This window comes from Cydia amplana, chromosome 2, assembly GCF_948474715.1.
Source record: "Cydia amplana chromosome 2, ilCydAmpl1.1, whole genome shotgun sequence".
Classification (NCBI taxonomy): Eukaryota; Metazoa; Arthropoda; class Insecta; order Lepidoptera; family Tortricidae; genus Cydia; species Cydia amplana.
Genome location: NC_086070.1, coordinates 13,477,891 through 13,493,590, shown reverse-complemented (window position 1 = coordinate 13,493,590; position 15,700 = coordinate 13,477,891). Strand labels below are relative to the sequence as shown.

At 37.1% G+C, this 15,700-nt stretch overlaps 2 protein-coding genes across 2 annotated transcripts; both read right to left on the bottom strand.

Moving 5' to 3' along the window:
- LOC134658630 (uncharacterized) lies at positions 1 to 2,281 on the bottom strand. Its single transcript, XM_063514286.1, has 3 exons — positions 2,107 to 2,281; positions 659 to 845; positions 1 to 201 (listed from the first exon to the last, which is right to left on the bottom strand). The coding sequence occupies exons 1-3, from the start codon at positions 2,170 to 2,172 to the stop codon at positions 11 to 13; spliced, it is 444 nt and encodes a 147-aa protein (XP_063370356.1). The 5' UTR covers positions 2,173 to 2,281; the 3' UTR covers positions 1 to 10.
- A 1,828-nt stretch (positions 2,282 to 4,109) lies between these two features.
- Positions 4,110 to 9,258, bottom strand: LOC134662151 (uncharacterized). The gene is made up of 5 exons (XM_063518419.1): positions 8,964 to 9,258; positions 7,103 to 7,211; positions 5,570 to 5,710; positions 5,115 to 5,286; positions 4,110 to 4,319 (listed from the first exon to the last, which is right to left on the bottom strand). Exons 1-5 carry the CDS (start codon positions 9,081 to 9,083, stop codon positions 4,166 to 4,168), a joined length of 696 nt encoding a protein of 231 aa, XP_063374489.1. The 5' UTR covers positions 9,084 to 9,258; the 3' UTR covers positions 4,110 to 4,165.
- Between the last annotated feature and the right edge of the window lie 6,442 nt (positions 9,259 to 15,700).

The following is a 15,700-nucleotide window of genomic DNA, read 5'->3' as shown; positions in this document are numbered from 1 at the left end:
TCAAGATTTATTATGCTTTTTTAGTAGTAGCCGCCGCGGTTGTATTGCCTGCTGGTGTGGTAGCCGCGGCGGTGGTGGCGGGTGCCGCCGTGGTGGGCCCCGGAGCCCTAGTAGGGGCCGCGGGCATGAGCCACGGGATGAAGTTCATGAGCCACGAGTTGCCCGTGGGTGTCATTGTGACGTTCATGCCATTGGCTGGAGCTGCAACATACAGATGATAAACAATTTACTTGACTCTGTGTGGCTAACATATTTTTTGTCCTCCTATCAAAAAACCGTGGAATGTATTAGGCCCCATACAAGTGATTCTACAAAAAATCACGTGATAAAAAACTTACATGTAAGTTCCGACTAGCGTTTTCTAAAAGCAATTGTCATTTTGGCTAGGCCTCCAGAGACTCCTCATCAAGTGCGCTGTCGGCTTTAAAGATGGGAGTACGCTCTTTTCCTGGTAGTCCGATTAATCGAACTAAGTGGAAAAAAAATCATGTGATCCGATCGGTAGGACGAAGCGGAGTAGCAAATCCTGGTAGTCCGATTAATCGGACCAGTCGGAAAAAAAAGTTCATGTGGTCCGATCGGTAGGACAAGGGCAGTAGGACCACGTGTCCAGTCCACGGGGATATACCGTGAATTTACACCAAAGCAATGAACTTACGTATAACGAGATTGAAAGGCTGCTGCATTCCCGGTGGCGTTGTGGTCGGTTTAGTCTTTGCTGGCTTGTTGGTAGTTGTGCAGCCGGCACAAGGGTCGAACAAGTAGTCGAATATGTCACCGTCCGAGTAATCGTCACCATCGTCGTCGTCGCACATCAGGTCACACCACATTGTGCCGAATATAGGCTGAAATAGTTATTTTCGATACAAGTGCGAAAAATAGGATATTCGCAACGAGTGGCGAATATTAAAACCACGACCGAAGGGAGTGTTTTAAATCGACACCAGTTTAAAAAATCTATAACTATCAATTTTTTTTATTAAATAGGTATTGTGTGATCTGTGTTTTTTATGTTTAAGCCACTGTTTAAGCTAAAAACGCCGGTTCGTTTTCGGCCTCTAGGTATATGACATCTATTTCAGTTAAAAAAAAAACCTAAACAATTCGTTAACGATAACAGTTTTAGTCTCCGACAGTGTAGGTACTTAAGATATCTACACATTTACGATAATCCTATGAGCTGGAATTCAATGAGATTGACTACAGTTAGCTTCCTATCCTTACCGGACACCCTGTATATAAAATCGTGAATACGGTAAATAAGAAATTGTATTACAAGTTTAAACTTGAAAAAAGATTCCGAACCTCCTCCTTTTTTCGAAGTCGGTTGATGACTTTTTAGGGTTCCGTAGCCAAATGGCAAAAAACGGAACCGTCATGGATGGATTATGGATTCTGTCTGTCTGTCCGTCTGTCTGTCCGTCCGTATGTCACAGCCACTTTTTCCGAAACTATAAGAACTATACTGTTGAAACATGGTAAGTAGATGTATTCTGTGAACCGCATTAAGATTTTCACACAAAAATAGAAAAAAACAATAAATTTTGGGGGTTCCCCATACTTAGAACTGAAACTCAAAAAAATTTTTTTCATCAAACCCATACGTGTGGGGTATCTATAGATAGGTCTTCAAAAATGATATCGAGGTTTCTAATAATATATCATTTTTTCTAAACTGAATAGTTTGCGCGAGAGACACTTCCAAAGTGGTAAAATGTGTAACCCCCCCCCCCCTGTAACTTCTAAAATAAGAGAATGATAAAACTAAAAAAAATATATGATATACGTTACCATGCAAAGTTCCACAGAAAATTGGTTTGAACGAGATCTAGTAAGTAGTTTTTTTTTTAAAACGTCATAAATCCCCTAAATACGGAATCCTTCATGGGCGAGTCCGACTCGCACTTGGCCGCTTTTAAAACAATGTGATAAAGTCAAAACTGATTTTGAAGCTGGGCCGGTTTCACTAGGTACCTACTGAAACGTTCCTTGAAAGTTTATTCCTATCCTTTTGGGCTTTAGAATAATATAAATGTTCCATAGCATTCGATGCTAGATTATATTCGATAATTTATTTGATTAATACCTAATTATATAATAACAAACCTGAGCAGCCAGCATCTTTGCGCTCACTAAAACAGCCAGAAAAACACACAGACGAGACGCAGCCATGTTCGAGTTTTCATGAAAAACACTTCACCACGCTCCCGTTGTACTTATAGCCAGGTCTTTACGCAAGAAGCCTCCAATATTGACGCGCGGTCAAAGAATATGAGTCGAGAAAAACCGCTTGTAGATATATAATGCGGGTATTGTGAGTTGATTATTAATATTATTATGTTTCAAACAAAAGTTATTTAATTGTTTTACAAGGGGGGAAAGTTGTTGTTTAACCTCTCGTGCTAATATTGATGCCCGAGCAAGCGAAATACTTATTCCGAAATTGAACCACGAGCGTGGTGCGAAAAATGGAACCTTGAGCGTTGCGAGGGTTTCAAGGCACGAGGGTTAAACAAATTTTGCCACCGAGTGAAACACAAAATTTTTCGTTTCCTAATACCTTAGTGGAGTCGGCAGCGTTACTGCAGCGGTGTTGCAGTGCGACATTACTGCAGCAGTAATGCTGATGGTGTTATCTGAATCCGAACGTTACCTTAATAGTAACCGCTTCATCCTGTTTGAGGCGAGAACATTATTGTGATAAACCTCATATCGCTACTGTGTCACTTTCATGAAATTTGTTGTCATCTGTGTTTTTGTCTAAAGTTTTATTCTTTGACGTCGCCTTCGGGTAAATTGTGAAAATTGTAAATTTATTGACGCGACACCAAGATATTCTACAAGAGCGACTATTCGATTCGGCTCGCTTATTGTTGCCTGAGTGGTTTGGACACGGTCAAGTTTGAATGTCATAACTACGTATCATATGTGTACCACAGAACGTGCCTATGCCGTTTGTGTTTGCAGACGAATCCTGTATAGCATACTAATATGCTTCACACAATGTTCGTGCCCTATCGATTCTTCGAAAGCAGTTAACGTGTGAAGGTATAGGTATTCTAAGTTCTAAACATATGCTACAGTTCTAAACTGGCTTGAAGACGACACTAACTACTTTAGCTTCAGTGGACTGAAACGTAGGGCATTTGACACTAAAATGCAGAGAAGTTTCGGTTATTACGTCTTTGCGCAATTCAGTTTACGATAATTGCAATTTGATATAGGTACTTTAGCAATTCATATAATGTTTTCAAAGGCTATAACAAGTAATATTTGGATCATTTCTACGACTATAGTTCATAGGTTAATTACCACAGAGTATTATTTACATAATAATTACAATATAATTATACTTACCCTGGGATATATGTATAGGGTTATTAAATATGACTCTTTAAATAATTATAATATTTATTTTAGTCTTAATATGAATGTCTTACCTACAACTTTGCTCATTACGAATAAAGTTTGGAATTACCGACCTACTGAATTCAGACGGTCAACTGTCCTTACTCCATGTGCAAGTACTTAGCGTATACAACATACTTCTACAACATAGTACTTAGCAGGTTCGTTTAAGCATGGGCAAAAATGCTTTCGTCTGTCAGGATATTCGATTAGGTACTATTTTCTTGCAGCATTTCTTGAAATAGACATTGCAGATACTTGATTGTAAGCACATGGTTTATTAGCTACCCCTTGGTTGGCTGTTTAATTGAAAGGTCGGGAAATAAAACAAAGAAATCTTTTATTATCATACAATAGATTTATTAAAAAGGAAATATAAATAATTTTGGTAGAATTAGTACTTAGTTGGATATTTTTACATTTGTTACATCTTCGCAACAATGACATTACATATTTAACATAATTTAAATATCACATGACAATACGAGTATAATAAAATTACCTAATTATTTTATTTTTTTACTCTTTCCTGGCCATTTCTAACATTAACATTAACCTGGGTATACGGTACGTATAGGTTTTCTTGGAGTATAAGATGTCAAAGTAACCATCACGCTTTCAAATGTTAGGTATAAATTTTGTATGAATAAACCATAAGTATTTATTCATTGAATAAATAATATATGGTTGTTCTTTTAGCGAACCGCAAGAGGCATTTCTGTATTTGACCAATGAGTCATTCAGTGTATTCAGGATTTTAATTATCCTGTTCTACACTGTAGGCGAGGCCGGGTTTCTGCGGTTTCTTGGAGTCGACCGGCACAAGCACTGGCGAGTAGTCCGCGCGTGCTGGCTTGTCCTTGCAGTCGTCGTGCGGGATCGCGAACACGTAGTTCATGTCGATGTCGTATCTGGGGATATAGGGAGGAACATACAGTCTTTGTAGAGGAATATCTCATTTCTTTACGTATACTTTATTTTATAATTTAAAGTCTTTTTAATACGTTTGGTAGCAGACAAGCGCATGGTTCGGTGGTATTAGGTAACTAATATCTGGGATACCGAGCTTTGATCGGAAATCATATAAAAACTCAAAAATTCGCGTTTTCCCAGAGATCAAACCTAGCTAGATCGATTTTTCACCCCCGACAACCCCCATATAGCAAATTTCATCGAAATCGTTAGAGCCGTTCCCGAGATTCCCGAAATATATATACATATAAATATATAAATAAATATACAAGAATTTCTCGTTTAAAGGTATTAGATAGATATTAGGTATTAGGTATTAGATAGATAGATAGATAGATTATCAAATTGACGTTGTCAACTCTGTACATTGGTAGACTAATCAGGTTCCTTGTATTCATCAAAGCGTAAACTGCAGTTAGGCTACTCGTACAGAGTCTGTACGACAGACTCGTACTCATCGGTAATTTTGTTTTATGTTAGTTCCAACGTCGATAGCCTTGAGTAAGCTTTACGAATGATGGTGCTCAGACTAGAGGCCGTCTCGCAAAAAATAGAAATGGAAATGTATTTATCTGCCTCTCTATCGAATATGCAAGAGCAATAGAGGGACTAATAACGAAATTTCGTTTTTTGCAGTAGGTCCTCAGAGTTGAGCCTCCTTAGTTATCTTAGCTCAGCGCAGTAAAGTAGCGACTAAATGCTATTGCTATTATAAACTATACGCTATAACAAACCTCGGCAACTTGTCCCTAAGATACGCCATTACGTTCTTGGGGAGCGTGGTCTTGCGAGACAGGATGAAAGCGCTCAGATACCGGGCCTTGTCCTTGGGCTCCGCGCAGTGCAGCAGCAGCGACCAGGTCTTATACTCCGTGTCTAGCACGTACGTGTTGTAGACGCCGTCATCTAGAAAAACATTATTCGTTAGGTCAAGCGCTAGCAACGCTTCTACGTTACGTACGGTCAGCCTCTTAGTGTGCCTTATACTATACACTAAAACGCTGTACCTACAAGCAAGAACGTTAAGCTAGTAATAGTAGTAATACTTCTTCTTATACTGAATCATTTGAGAATTGCCAAATTCTCAAATGCCACAATTGCTGCATGTTAAGGTTGTTAAATCGCCTCTGTCAATAAGCGTTTTTGATCTTTAGAAGATTAATAATAAGCAGCATCATTGGTTACTTACAGGTGCTCTCGGCATGTGTCCAATGGGCTGGTTGGTTGAGGTCGACGCGCCAAGTGATGTTCCCGAAGAGATTCTCCCCCAGAGGGTCGTCCGCGAATCGGTAAGTGAAGTTCATTGTTACACCCGGCGTCCACCCACCATCTGAAATTAAGATGGATGAGTTCAATAAATCCAGGTCTTGATGAGTTGATGACAAATGTTAGATTTTTTATATACCTACTACGACGGCAGCGAGTGGTTCTAAGGAGCCCAGCCAATGTAATATAGGAAGGTACCTTCGTCAACTCTGATGCAGCTAAGAATAAATACCATATCTACATATGAGAACACAAAAGAGGTAACAGGTATGCGCATAATGTAGCATATACTTACCTAGTTTTATTTTGCTTCATCACCTAAACGGCAAATGGTGGCTACTTTTTCCGTTTAGGTGATGAAGTCTAAAGTTAAGTATTTAATATAAAACTATATCACATAGGCCGAAAGTTGGGAAATCAATACGTCCTGGATTATACAGAAATAGATTGCATGGTTTATTAAAAAAGCGGCCAAGTGCGAGTCGGACTCGCCCATGAAGGGTTCCGTATTTAGGCGATTTATGACGTATTAAAAAAAAACTACTTGCTAGATCTCGTTCAAACCAATTTTCGGTGGAAGTTTACATGGTAATGTACATCATATATTTTTTTTAGTTTTATCATTCTCTTATTTTAGAAGTTACAGGGGGGGGGGGGATACACATTTTACCACTTTGGAAGTGTCTCTCGCGCAAACTATTCAGTTTAGAAAAAAATGATATTAGAAACCTCAATATCATTTTTGAAGACCTATCCATAGATACCCCACACGTACAGGTTTGATAAAAAAAAATATTTTGAGTTTCAGTTCGAAGTATGGGGAACCCCAAAAATTTATTGTTTTTTTTCTATTTTTGTGTAAAAATCTTAATGCGGTTCACAGAATACATCTACTTACCAAGTTTCAACAGTATAGTTCTTATAGTTTCGGAGAAAAGTGGCTGTGACATACGGACGGACAGACAGACGGACAGACGGACAGACAGACAGACATGACGAATCTATAAGGGTTCCGTTTTTTGCCATTTGGCTACGGAACCCTAAAAACAGAATCCCTAATTAGGGCGCCACTAGACGGACGATGCCCTCTTAGGGCTTATTTAGACGGTGCGAGAACTCGCATGCGAGTTTCATTACATTACGTCATTTGATCGGTCGGCTGAATTGATGTAGGTACCTAACCTCAATGGTCCACAATGTAACTAAAATCGTATACGTGTACGGGATATTCGTACCAATTGCACTTATCCAAAGTCGCCATGCAACCGCCAAGCCTCCAGTTACCACCTTCAATTTTAGTTCCTAGTTAGTTATAACTAGGAACTAAAGTGGTAGGTTGATATTGATCCCCACCTACAACTAAATATGGAGGTGATCCCCAATATCGTAGGTACTTAGGCTGTCAAAGCTAATAGTTGCTTTCATTATTTTATAAAGTTTAGTTCTTGTTATTTACCTGCCGCTGGCACATGGTCGTCTTGCGCGAACACTGATTTCATACAGCTGTATGACAGGGCTTCCTCTGCGCTTGCATAGTACTCCACCACATACCAGTCACCGAGCATCTGAAAATATACTTCACTAATTAGGCCCACTTGCACCATTCCACTAACCCGGGGTTAAGCGGTTAAACCTGGAGTTACCATGGTTACAAATTAATCAAAACTCCTTTTAAATTTGTGCCCCACTACCTAGTACAAATACTTTGCGAAGAAGGTTTTGTCAGGCGTTTATATTCTGTAAAAGGTTACAGACAACATACAGAGTTGCAGACAGCACATCTTATACCTAGCTAGACTAGAATATTCAAATATAAAAAAAACTTTTATTCCCATAGGATTGTGTTGCCGATATATTTCGCCTCTTTGGTTATCACAATCTAGGTATTTAATATTGACATCGTCCAGAATCACTTACAATTTAACGTTTGTCATACCCTAATACAAAATATAAAATATTACAGACCGCTTAGGATGCCTTGCGTTGTCGGTACTTCGGAATCCGGGATCATACTATATGTCTGAGATCTGGCAGGTTGTATCTATGCATTATATTTTTACGAAATAATTATTGCCGTCTTTTTCCTTGTTACTGACCGTAGTGATATTTAACAACAGGCTAGATATGTTTAAAAGCTACTATAATTTCATACAATAAAAATTTTGATAGGTATTTTTAAATTTTTTAGCTATAGTTATTAGTTGTAGTTAATTTTAGTTTTATATTCATATTATAACACTTATTATACAATAAATGAGTTATTAAAGAGTTTCTGAATGTACAAAATGATGTTGCATATGTTATGTCCCCTACAATAAATAGGTACAGTATTCAAGTTGACGTCCGCATGTTTATCAATGCAGCGTCCGACGCCAACGCGCTGTACGGTCTACAACAGCGGTCGGCAACCTTTTAGCAGCCAAGGGCCACATTGTAGTTAACGAAGTTACGCGGGCCGCACTTTGTTAATTTTTATGACTTTGTCAGACATTGTCATTTGTCAATATTACATACAAAATAGCCAGGGACGCTTGCGGGCCGCATGTGACAGGTTCACGGGCCGCGGGTTGCCGACCGCTGGTCTACAACATATGTTGATACTAACCTAATTCATTGTTTACTTAAATAACACGAAAAACCTAATTTATAACAACCATTTTATAAAATTTCGGACTTGGAATACGGTTAGGTTAGGTTAGGATTTTAGAAACAAGCAAATCAAACAACCTGAAACAAATTGGTTTATTTTCCATGAATATAGGTACCCACTTGGAATATACCTGTCATAATATTAACATGTATTTCAAGTGATAAAATCATTTTAAAAGTAATGTGAAGTTAAGTATCATGGGGAGATTAACTATAAGCAAAGAAGATGAATAACTCCAAAAATGATAAGTATTTAATAACATTAATCTTATGTTGATGAGGCGTCTAATTAAAAGGTGACTTAATTTATACATGACTATAAACAGATTAAGTTAACTTAGTTGAGTCAGGTATAATGTTAATCAGATATAGGTGTCAAAGACGGCGTTTCTTTTAAATGTCTGTTTTTTTTTAAACGTCAACTTTTATAGACATTCCTTATGAAAAACCTTGGTGCATAACATTAGTTAAGTCCTGAGTTTAAAAAGATTCTTCATTTTTTTAAACTCACTCTAAACTAATGTTATGCACACACATTATGTTTGGGTGTTTAAACGTTATTTACGACCAAAAACAAATCATGCCTTCTTACAGTTGCTTTTATACCTACGTAAACCGCTTGGTTTCAAACATATACATAACATCTTTTACTCGTAAATTCTACTTGCCTGTTGTAAATCGAAGTGTGGGACAGCCCTGACTTCAGGACATTTAAATTTATTTACAATCCTGCCTGCACTTCCACTAATCAAGACAATCACTGCCACTAAATATATTTGTATAGCCATTGCTTAATTCGTCACCAAAACTAAAGTCTAATTTACCAACTACCTATTTATTTCAATATTAAAAAGGCGCACTAAACGTATCAGTTAGTCGGCAGTTAATGTTGAACTAACAAAAGGGAATTGTTATCATTTTGTATGGGACATTTGTTAATGTGGTCGAACGCTGCTAGAATGCCATTATCTGACATGTGACTCATTCCGTAGGTAGGATTTTTTTTCTGAGATATGAGTTTTGGGTTTAAATTGTATCCTTAATTGTAAATAGAATTATCTGAGTTATCTTAGGAAAGAAGAATTTGTGATAAATTGGCAGGAGTTTTTTCGTGTCCGTTTATTTTGAATACTGTATATTAGGGTAATAACTAAATTAATATATAATATACAATATTGCCATTTAGGTACAATGAAGTGTGTATGAGTATGGTTGGTATTGTCACAGTTTTCTGACCACCTCTAAACCTTGTTGCAATGACATAAGGTCTACCAACTAGTCAGCTAAATGTTAATGTTACTTATACTACCTACATCTTACGTAGTTGATAATAAGGCAGTATGTCGAGTTCTATCGTTGTCCAAAAATTGTCATGCAGTTTGGAAAATTTTGAAAATTATGTATGTTATAAATACTTATACCTACTGTGCAATTTTATTGAGTAAGTAAATAAATAATAATAGTAAAAAGGTATCGCTGAAAATGAATAATGTATACGTGTGTCAAGTAACGACCGTAATATAGATACAAAGAGTACAGATATTATGAATAGGAAGAAAAAAACACTCACTCAACTTCATATTTACCGAAGTAATCCAAAATATTTAGGTTGTCATAAATATTACCGGCTCATGAACTGAACACTCAGCGTATTAATAAATCCCCCACTCTTATCTTAATTAGGTACTTACGGTCGTATCGTGTGTTTGCTCCAAGTGCTCGAACACATCATTAAGCTCAACACATCATTAAGCTCAGTACATTTCGGTTTTGATATTATGTGATTATGTTTAGTTTTATCAATGTTTGTCATATTTTACTTAACAGGGTTTTTGTTATTTATAAAAAATAGATTTTTGTTACATATTTGTATATTTCAAAAAATCCCAAAACCAACTGAGCAGTAGATAAAACAAATAAAATAAAGCCCTTCTAGTGTGTATTTGAGTACCTACACTTTACAAAAATGCCTAGTTGATTTATGATTTAATATAACATACAACTTACATATATTCAGTTTATTCAATTTTGTGCTGCAATTCAATTTTATACAAGCTTAGTAACTTAAACCTACGAGTAGGTACCTATATTATGGTTAACAAATTGAAATATGGGTCGCATATCTAATCACTAGGTACGCTAATATATGCTGCTGCTTTGCTTTTTACTTACTTATTTATTATTTCGGCAACTCACTACATCGGCACTTACTTTCATTCGATTTGTACTGAGATGCGAAGTATCGAGAACATATCTCATGTGACTAGAATCATAATAAGCCACTCCCGGTCAAACGTATCACACTATCGGAATCCTTAAGAAGTTCCTTGTGAGAGTTGTGAGTCAGTAAGCCATACCGAATAAATGGAATATGACCTTGTATACATACGAGGTACGTATAATTGTATGTAGGTAAAGTTTAGTAAAGTTTGACCAAAAATAACAGAAAGATAAAGCAGGGGCATCTATGATAGCGCCTTTAAACAAAAATAAAACTTTAGACTAAGTAAAATAGTATTAGCATTAGCACATGTTTACATAATTGATTTAAATGTCAAATAATGGTTATTTAATTAAGTTAATTATGAGAAATGTTTTATTTGTTACTATTTCGGAGATTGATTATTTTATTCGATTGTATTCACCAGTTCAGACGAATGATTGATTAAAAAGTACTTACCGCCTCAGAAGCTCTCTATCTATTGATTTGTATAAAATTTAATTAGTAATTTTCTAATGAATAAATAAAAAGATTAAATAAGCAATAATAAACTTAATTTAAGAATTGTTAATTTGATTATACAGTTAGTCAATTAACTTTAAAATATTACTAGTTGTTTAACGACTACCTGTACCTTGTTACCCCCACCCTTCGTCAGTACTTTGGTAGTCTTTAAATAACAGAGCACGAGTCATTTGGACTCACTTTTCTGTGTAACATCGAGTTGAATAAATCATCAAGGAGTTGTCATAAAATTGTTTACCTTCTTTATGGCCCTCGTCTCTGCGTGCAAGTTTGCTGAATAAGTACGAGTATTCTCATTTAAAGTGCTACCTCACCATGGAATATGAACATGATCTAACATCAGAAGCCGGTCGGAGACCTTACGCGCCAACACATCATCATGAAGACGACAATCGTCCTGCACCTTCATATTCACCCGTTCTCGGCATCGGAAACCGTCGTACAAACAGGCACAACGAAGAAAATGAAATTAATCTTCTTCGACGACAAGTAGAACTATTAGAAGGAATGGTTTTCCACCATCGAAATGAACAAAATCAAATGAAACATAAACTCAGTGATCTATATTTACCTGAGTTCAACCCTGACGATCACAGGATCACGGTAACCGCATGGTGTAAACAAGTAGACTCACTAATCACTAGGCGAGGATGCTCAGCCACTACAGCATTGATGAAAGCATTATCATGTCTTCGAGGACGAGCCAAAACATGGGCCGACGATAATGCTCATCAATATTCTACGTGGGAAGATATGAAACCACACCTCCTAGTTCAATTTCAAGGAGAATCACGTTACATTGTTTATTTAAACAAGTTTCGCGAATACACTTCAAATAATGCAGAAACCTACGCGGAATATGTCGCCGAATCTTGGCGATTGTTTGCCGCTATTTCACCAAATGCACCAAACGAATTAATGATTGAAGCAGTCATATCTGGCATAAGACCTAAATATTTTCAAGCCGAATTACTACGCTCAACACTGACATCACAGGCGGAGCTCATATCTACCCTCAACAATTACCGTAAACGTAACTCGTGGGAATTTCAACAACGTGAAGAATCTACCATCACTAGTCGCAAACGACCCATCGTCTCCAACAACAATGAAACACAAACATCACAACAAAAGAAACCAAGAATGGACCAGGTTGCTGCAAACATCAAGCTTACCTGTTTTCAATGTGGCAAACCAGGACACAGGATACGTGATTGCAAATCAATCTTCTGCGACTTCTGCAAACGGACTGGACATCTCACCGAAAACTGTTACTCAAAACCGTCTACTTCAAACCAACAGCGGGGAAACAACGAGAAGAAACCTTACACAGCAGCACGGACATCACAAGTGAATATGACTGAAGTTGAAACACCGTCGGTTATATCACCCATTAAAATAGGTAATGTAACTTTTTGTTCACTTATTGATTCCGGTGCTGCATGCTCTCTAATTACAAAAAAAAATGCTGGTTCGATTCCAGGCAAGCGACGGGTAAAAATAACATGCCTAAATGGTCTAGGAGGCCAAATCTCTTCAAGCGAAGTGATAGACACCATCATAACGATTGACAACATCTCAGTAGAATTAAGTTTGCATGTAGTTGATAGTCTGCCTTACGATGTCATTATAGGAAGAAACTTGCTTAAAATACCCGGCATTAAAATCATGTTCACAAATGACGGTGTAACTGTAACTCGTACACAAGCTTGTAATGTTTTATATGCCCAATCTCAAACGTTATTTGAATCAATCGACACGGATACATCAGACCCTGCTGCATTACAACAAATCCTCGATAAACATAGAGAATCATTCAATTTAGAATCAAATAAAAAAGTGAATACCGGTACACTCGCGATTCGTCTCAAAGATCCTAATAAATATGTCCAGCGGCGTCCATACCGTCTTGCACCCATAGAACGAGAAAAAGTAGAAAATATCGTCAAAGATCTTAAAGAAAAAGGCATTATTAGAGACAGCAACTCCCCGTTCGCTAGCCCAATATTACTCGTTAAAAAGAAATATGGCGATGACCGTCTCTGTGTAGACTATCGGGAATTAAACAAAAACACAATCCGCGATCACTATCCTCTCCCTCTGATTCAGGATCAAATAAATAAACTCGGAACAGCCAAGTTTTTCGCAACCCTTGACGTGAAGTCTGGTTTCCATCAAATACCTATTGAACATGCATCCATAGAAAAAACTTCATTTGTCACACCAGACGGCCAATTTGAGTATACCACTATGCCTTTCGGTCTCTGCAATGCCGCGTCTGTCTATCAGCGGGCTATAAATAAAGCACTTGGTGATTACAAAGACACCATAGCCCTTGTATACATGGATGACATACTCATCCCTTCTCAAACTGAAACAGAAGGCTTGCGCCAACTAGACAGTACTGGAGAGACTCTCAAGTGCAGGATTTTGTGTAAATTTAGCAAAATGTAAATTCCTAAAAACATCTGTTGAATACCTCGGAAATGTAATTGAAAACGGCCAAGTCAAACCTAGCCCCCTTAAAGTTAAAGCTCCCCAAAATACCGAATCCCCAAAAAACGTAAAACAACTTAGACAGTTTAATGGTTTAGCAAGCTATTTCAGACGGTTCATTCCAAATTTTTCTCAATTGATGGCACCACTTTACGATCTGACAAAAAAAGATAGCAAATGGGAATGGACTGAGAAGCACGAGGACATTAGGCAAAAAATAATAACATTCCTTACAACTGACCCAGTACTTGCTATCTATAATCCAGAATTATCCATAGAAGTTCATACAGATGCTAGTGCTCTCGGATTTGGTGGAATTCTGATTCAATTAGATAATAACAGACGAAAAGTTATCGGTTATTTTAGTATGCGAACAACCAAACCCGAATCATACTACCATTCGTATGAACTTGAGACACTAGCGGTCGTCCGTGCACTAAAACATTTTAGGCACTTCTTATTCGGTCGTCACTTTACAGTAGTAACGGATTGCAATGCCCTTAAGGCAAGTAGCACAAAAAAAGAGCTCACACCACGTGTACATCGGTGGTGGGCGTTTTTACAGGGTTTCGAATTCGACATTATGTATCGCAAAGGTGAACAAATGCCCCATGTTGACTATTTAAGCAGAAATCACCAAATAAATATCATTACAAAAGACCATCGTGGATTATTGTCGAACAAGAACGAGATGAAGTATTAAAACTTATTAGAAATTCTATTGTCAATAAAACTGATTACGACAAAAAATATAGCATGCAAAATAACTTGTTATACATCACTATACAAAATGACAAAGGAAGCTCGATAAATCGTATTGTACTTCCCAGACCTCTAATAAATAACGTCGTTACATGCAGGTTATGACCGTACACTCCAAAAAATCAAAGAACAATTTCGGTTTCAACACATGTCAAAACGAGTACGACGATTTTGTGACAATTGTTTAGCTTGTAAAATTGGAAAAGAATCTACAGGTAAAAAACAAATATCACTTCACCCAATAGAAAAAATTAACATACCCTTTCATACGATTTACGTAGACTTAATTGGAAATCTAACAGGTAGTGATAAAAAAGCCTATGCTTTCATTGCTGTTGACGCATTCACTAAATTTGTAATTATCCGTCCATTACATGACAAAACCACTGGCTTAATCTTGAAAACTTTACATGACATTATTCATCTGTTTGGGGCTCCAAATAGAATCATTTCCGATAGGGAACCCGGAATCATGAGTAAAGAAGTCCAAGATTTTTTTAAAGCAAGCGGAATCATTCATCATGCTATAGCACGAGGAGTCCCGAGATGTAACGGTCAAGCAGAACGATACATGCGTACAATAAGGGATCATTTAGTTACAGTCGCGCAAACCCACAACAGAGCTTGGGTTACAAAATTAGGGGACCTACAACTAGCAATAAATTGCACAAGATCAAACGCCACAGGACGATCACCCTTAGAAATTTTAATAGGCAGAGTTTGCTCCCCTCCCGCCATTGCTCAAATGAGCCTCATAGAAAATGACGTAGATCGAGACACGCTCCGCCATGAGGCTATGGTCAGGCTAGCCGAACAAGCTCGAAAAAGTAAACAACGTTTTGACTCAACAAAAGCCACAGTAGTCCCTTTTGCGCTTAATGATTTTGTTCTATGTAAGGACACACAATGGTCAAACAATAAATTAGGCCCTAAATTCCAAGGCCCATTTCAAATAACAAAAATTTTAAATGGTGACAGGTATGAAGTTAAAAATATTAAGCATATTAACAATAAACCCATCACTGTCTCTCATGAACACGTCAGATTAGTTCCATTTCCAAACCTCGCATCAGATAGGAACAGCCATGATAGCGAAGATGAATAAATTGAATAGGTAAAAAAAAACAAATTTATTATTTCATAACTATAGTTTTATTTTATAAACGTAACAAAAAAAATAACATAATTAAAAATCAAATCAAATAAGATAACTTAATTGGTATGCAAACATAATATGCTCTATTGGCAAACAAATTAAAACCTATTTTGTAAAAATTGCTCTAATAATAAATCTAAAAATAGCGTGGCAAAATGACACAGAAACTTTCACTATAATTATGGATGATTAATACAGAAAAATAGGAATTCGATGATTAAATGTATGAAAGGTAGAATTATTAT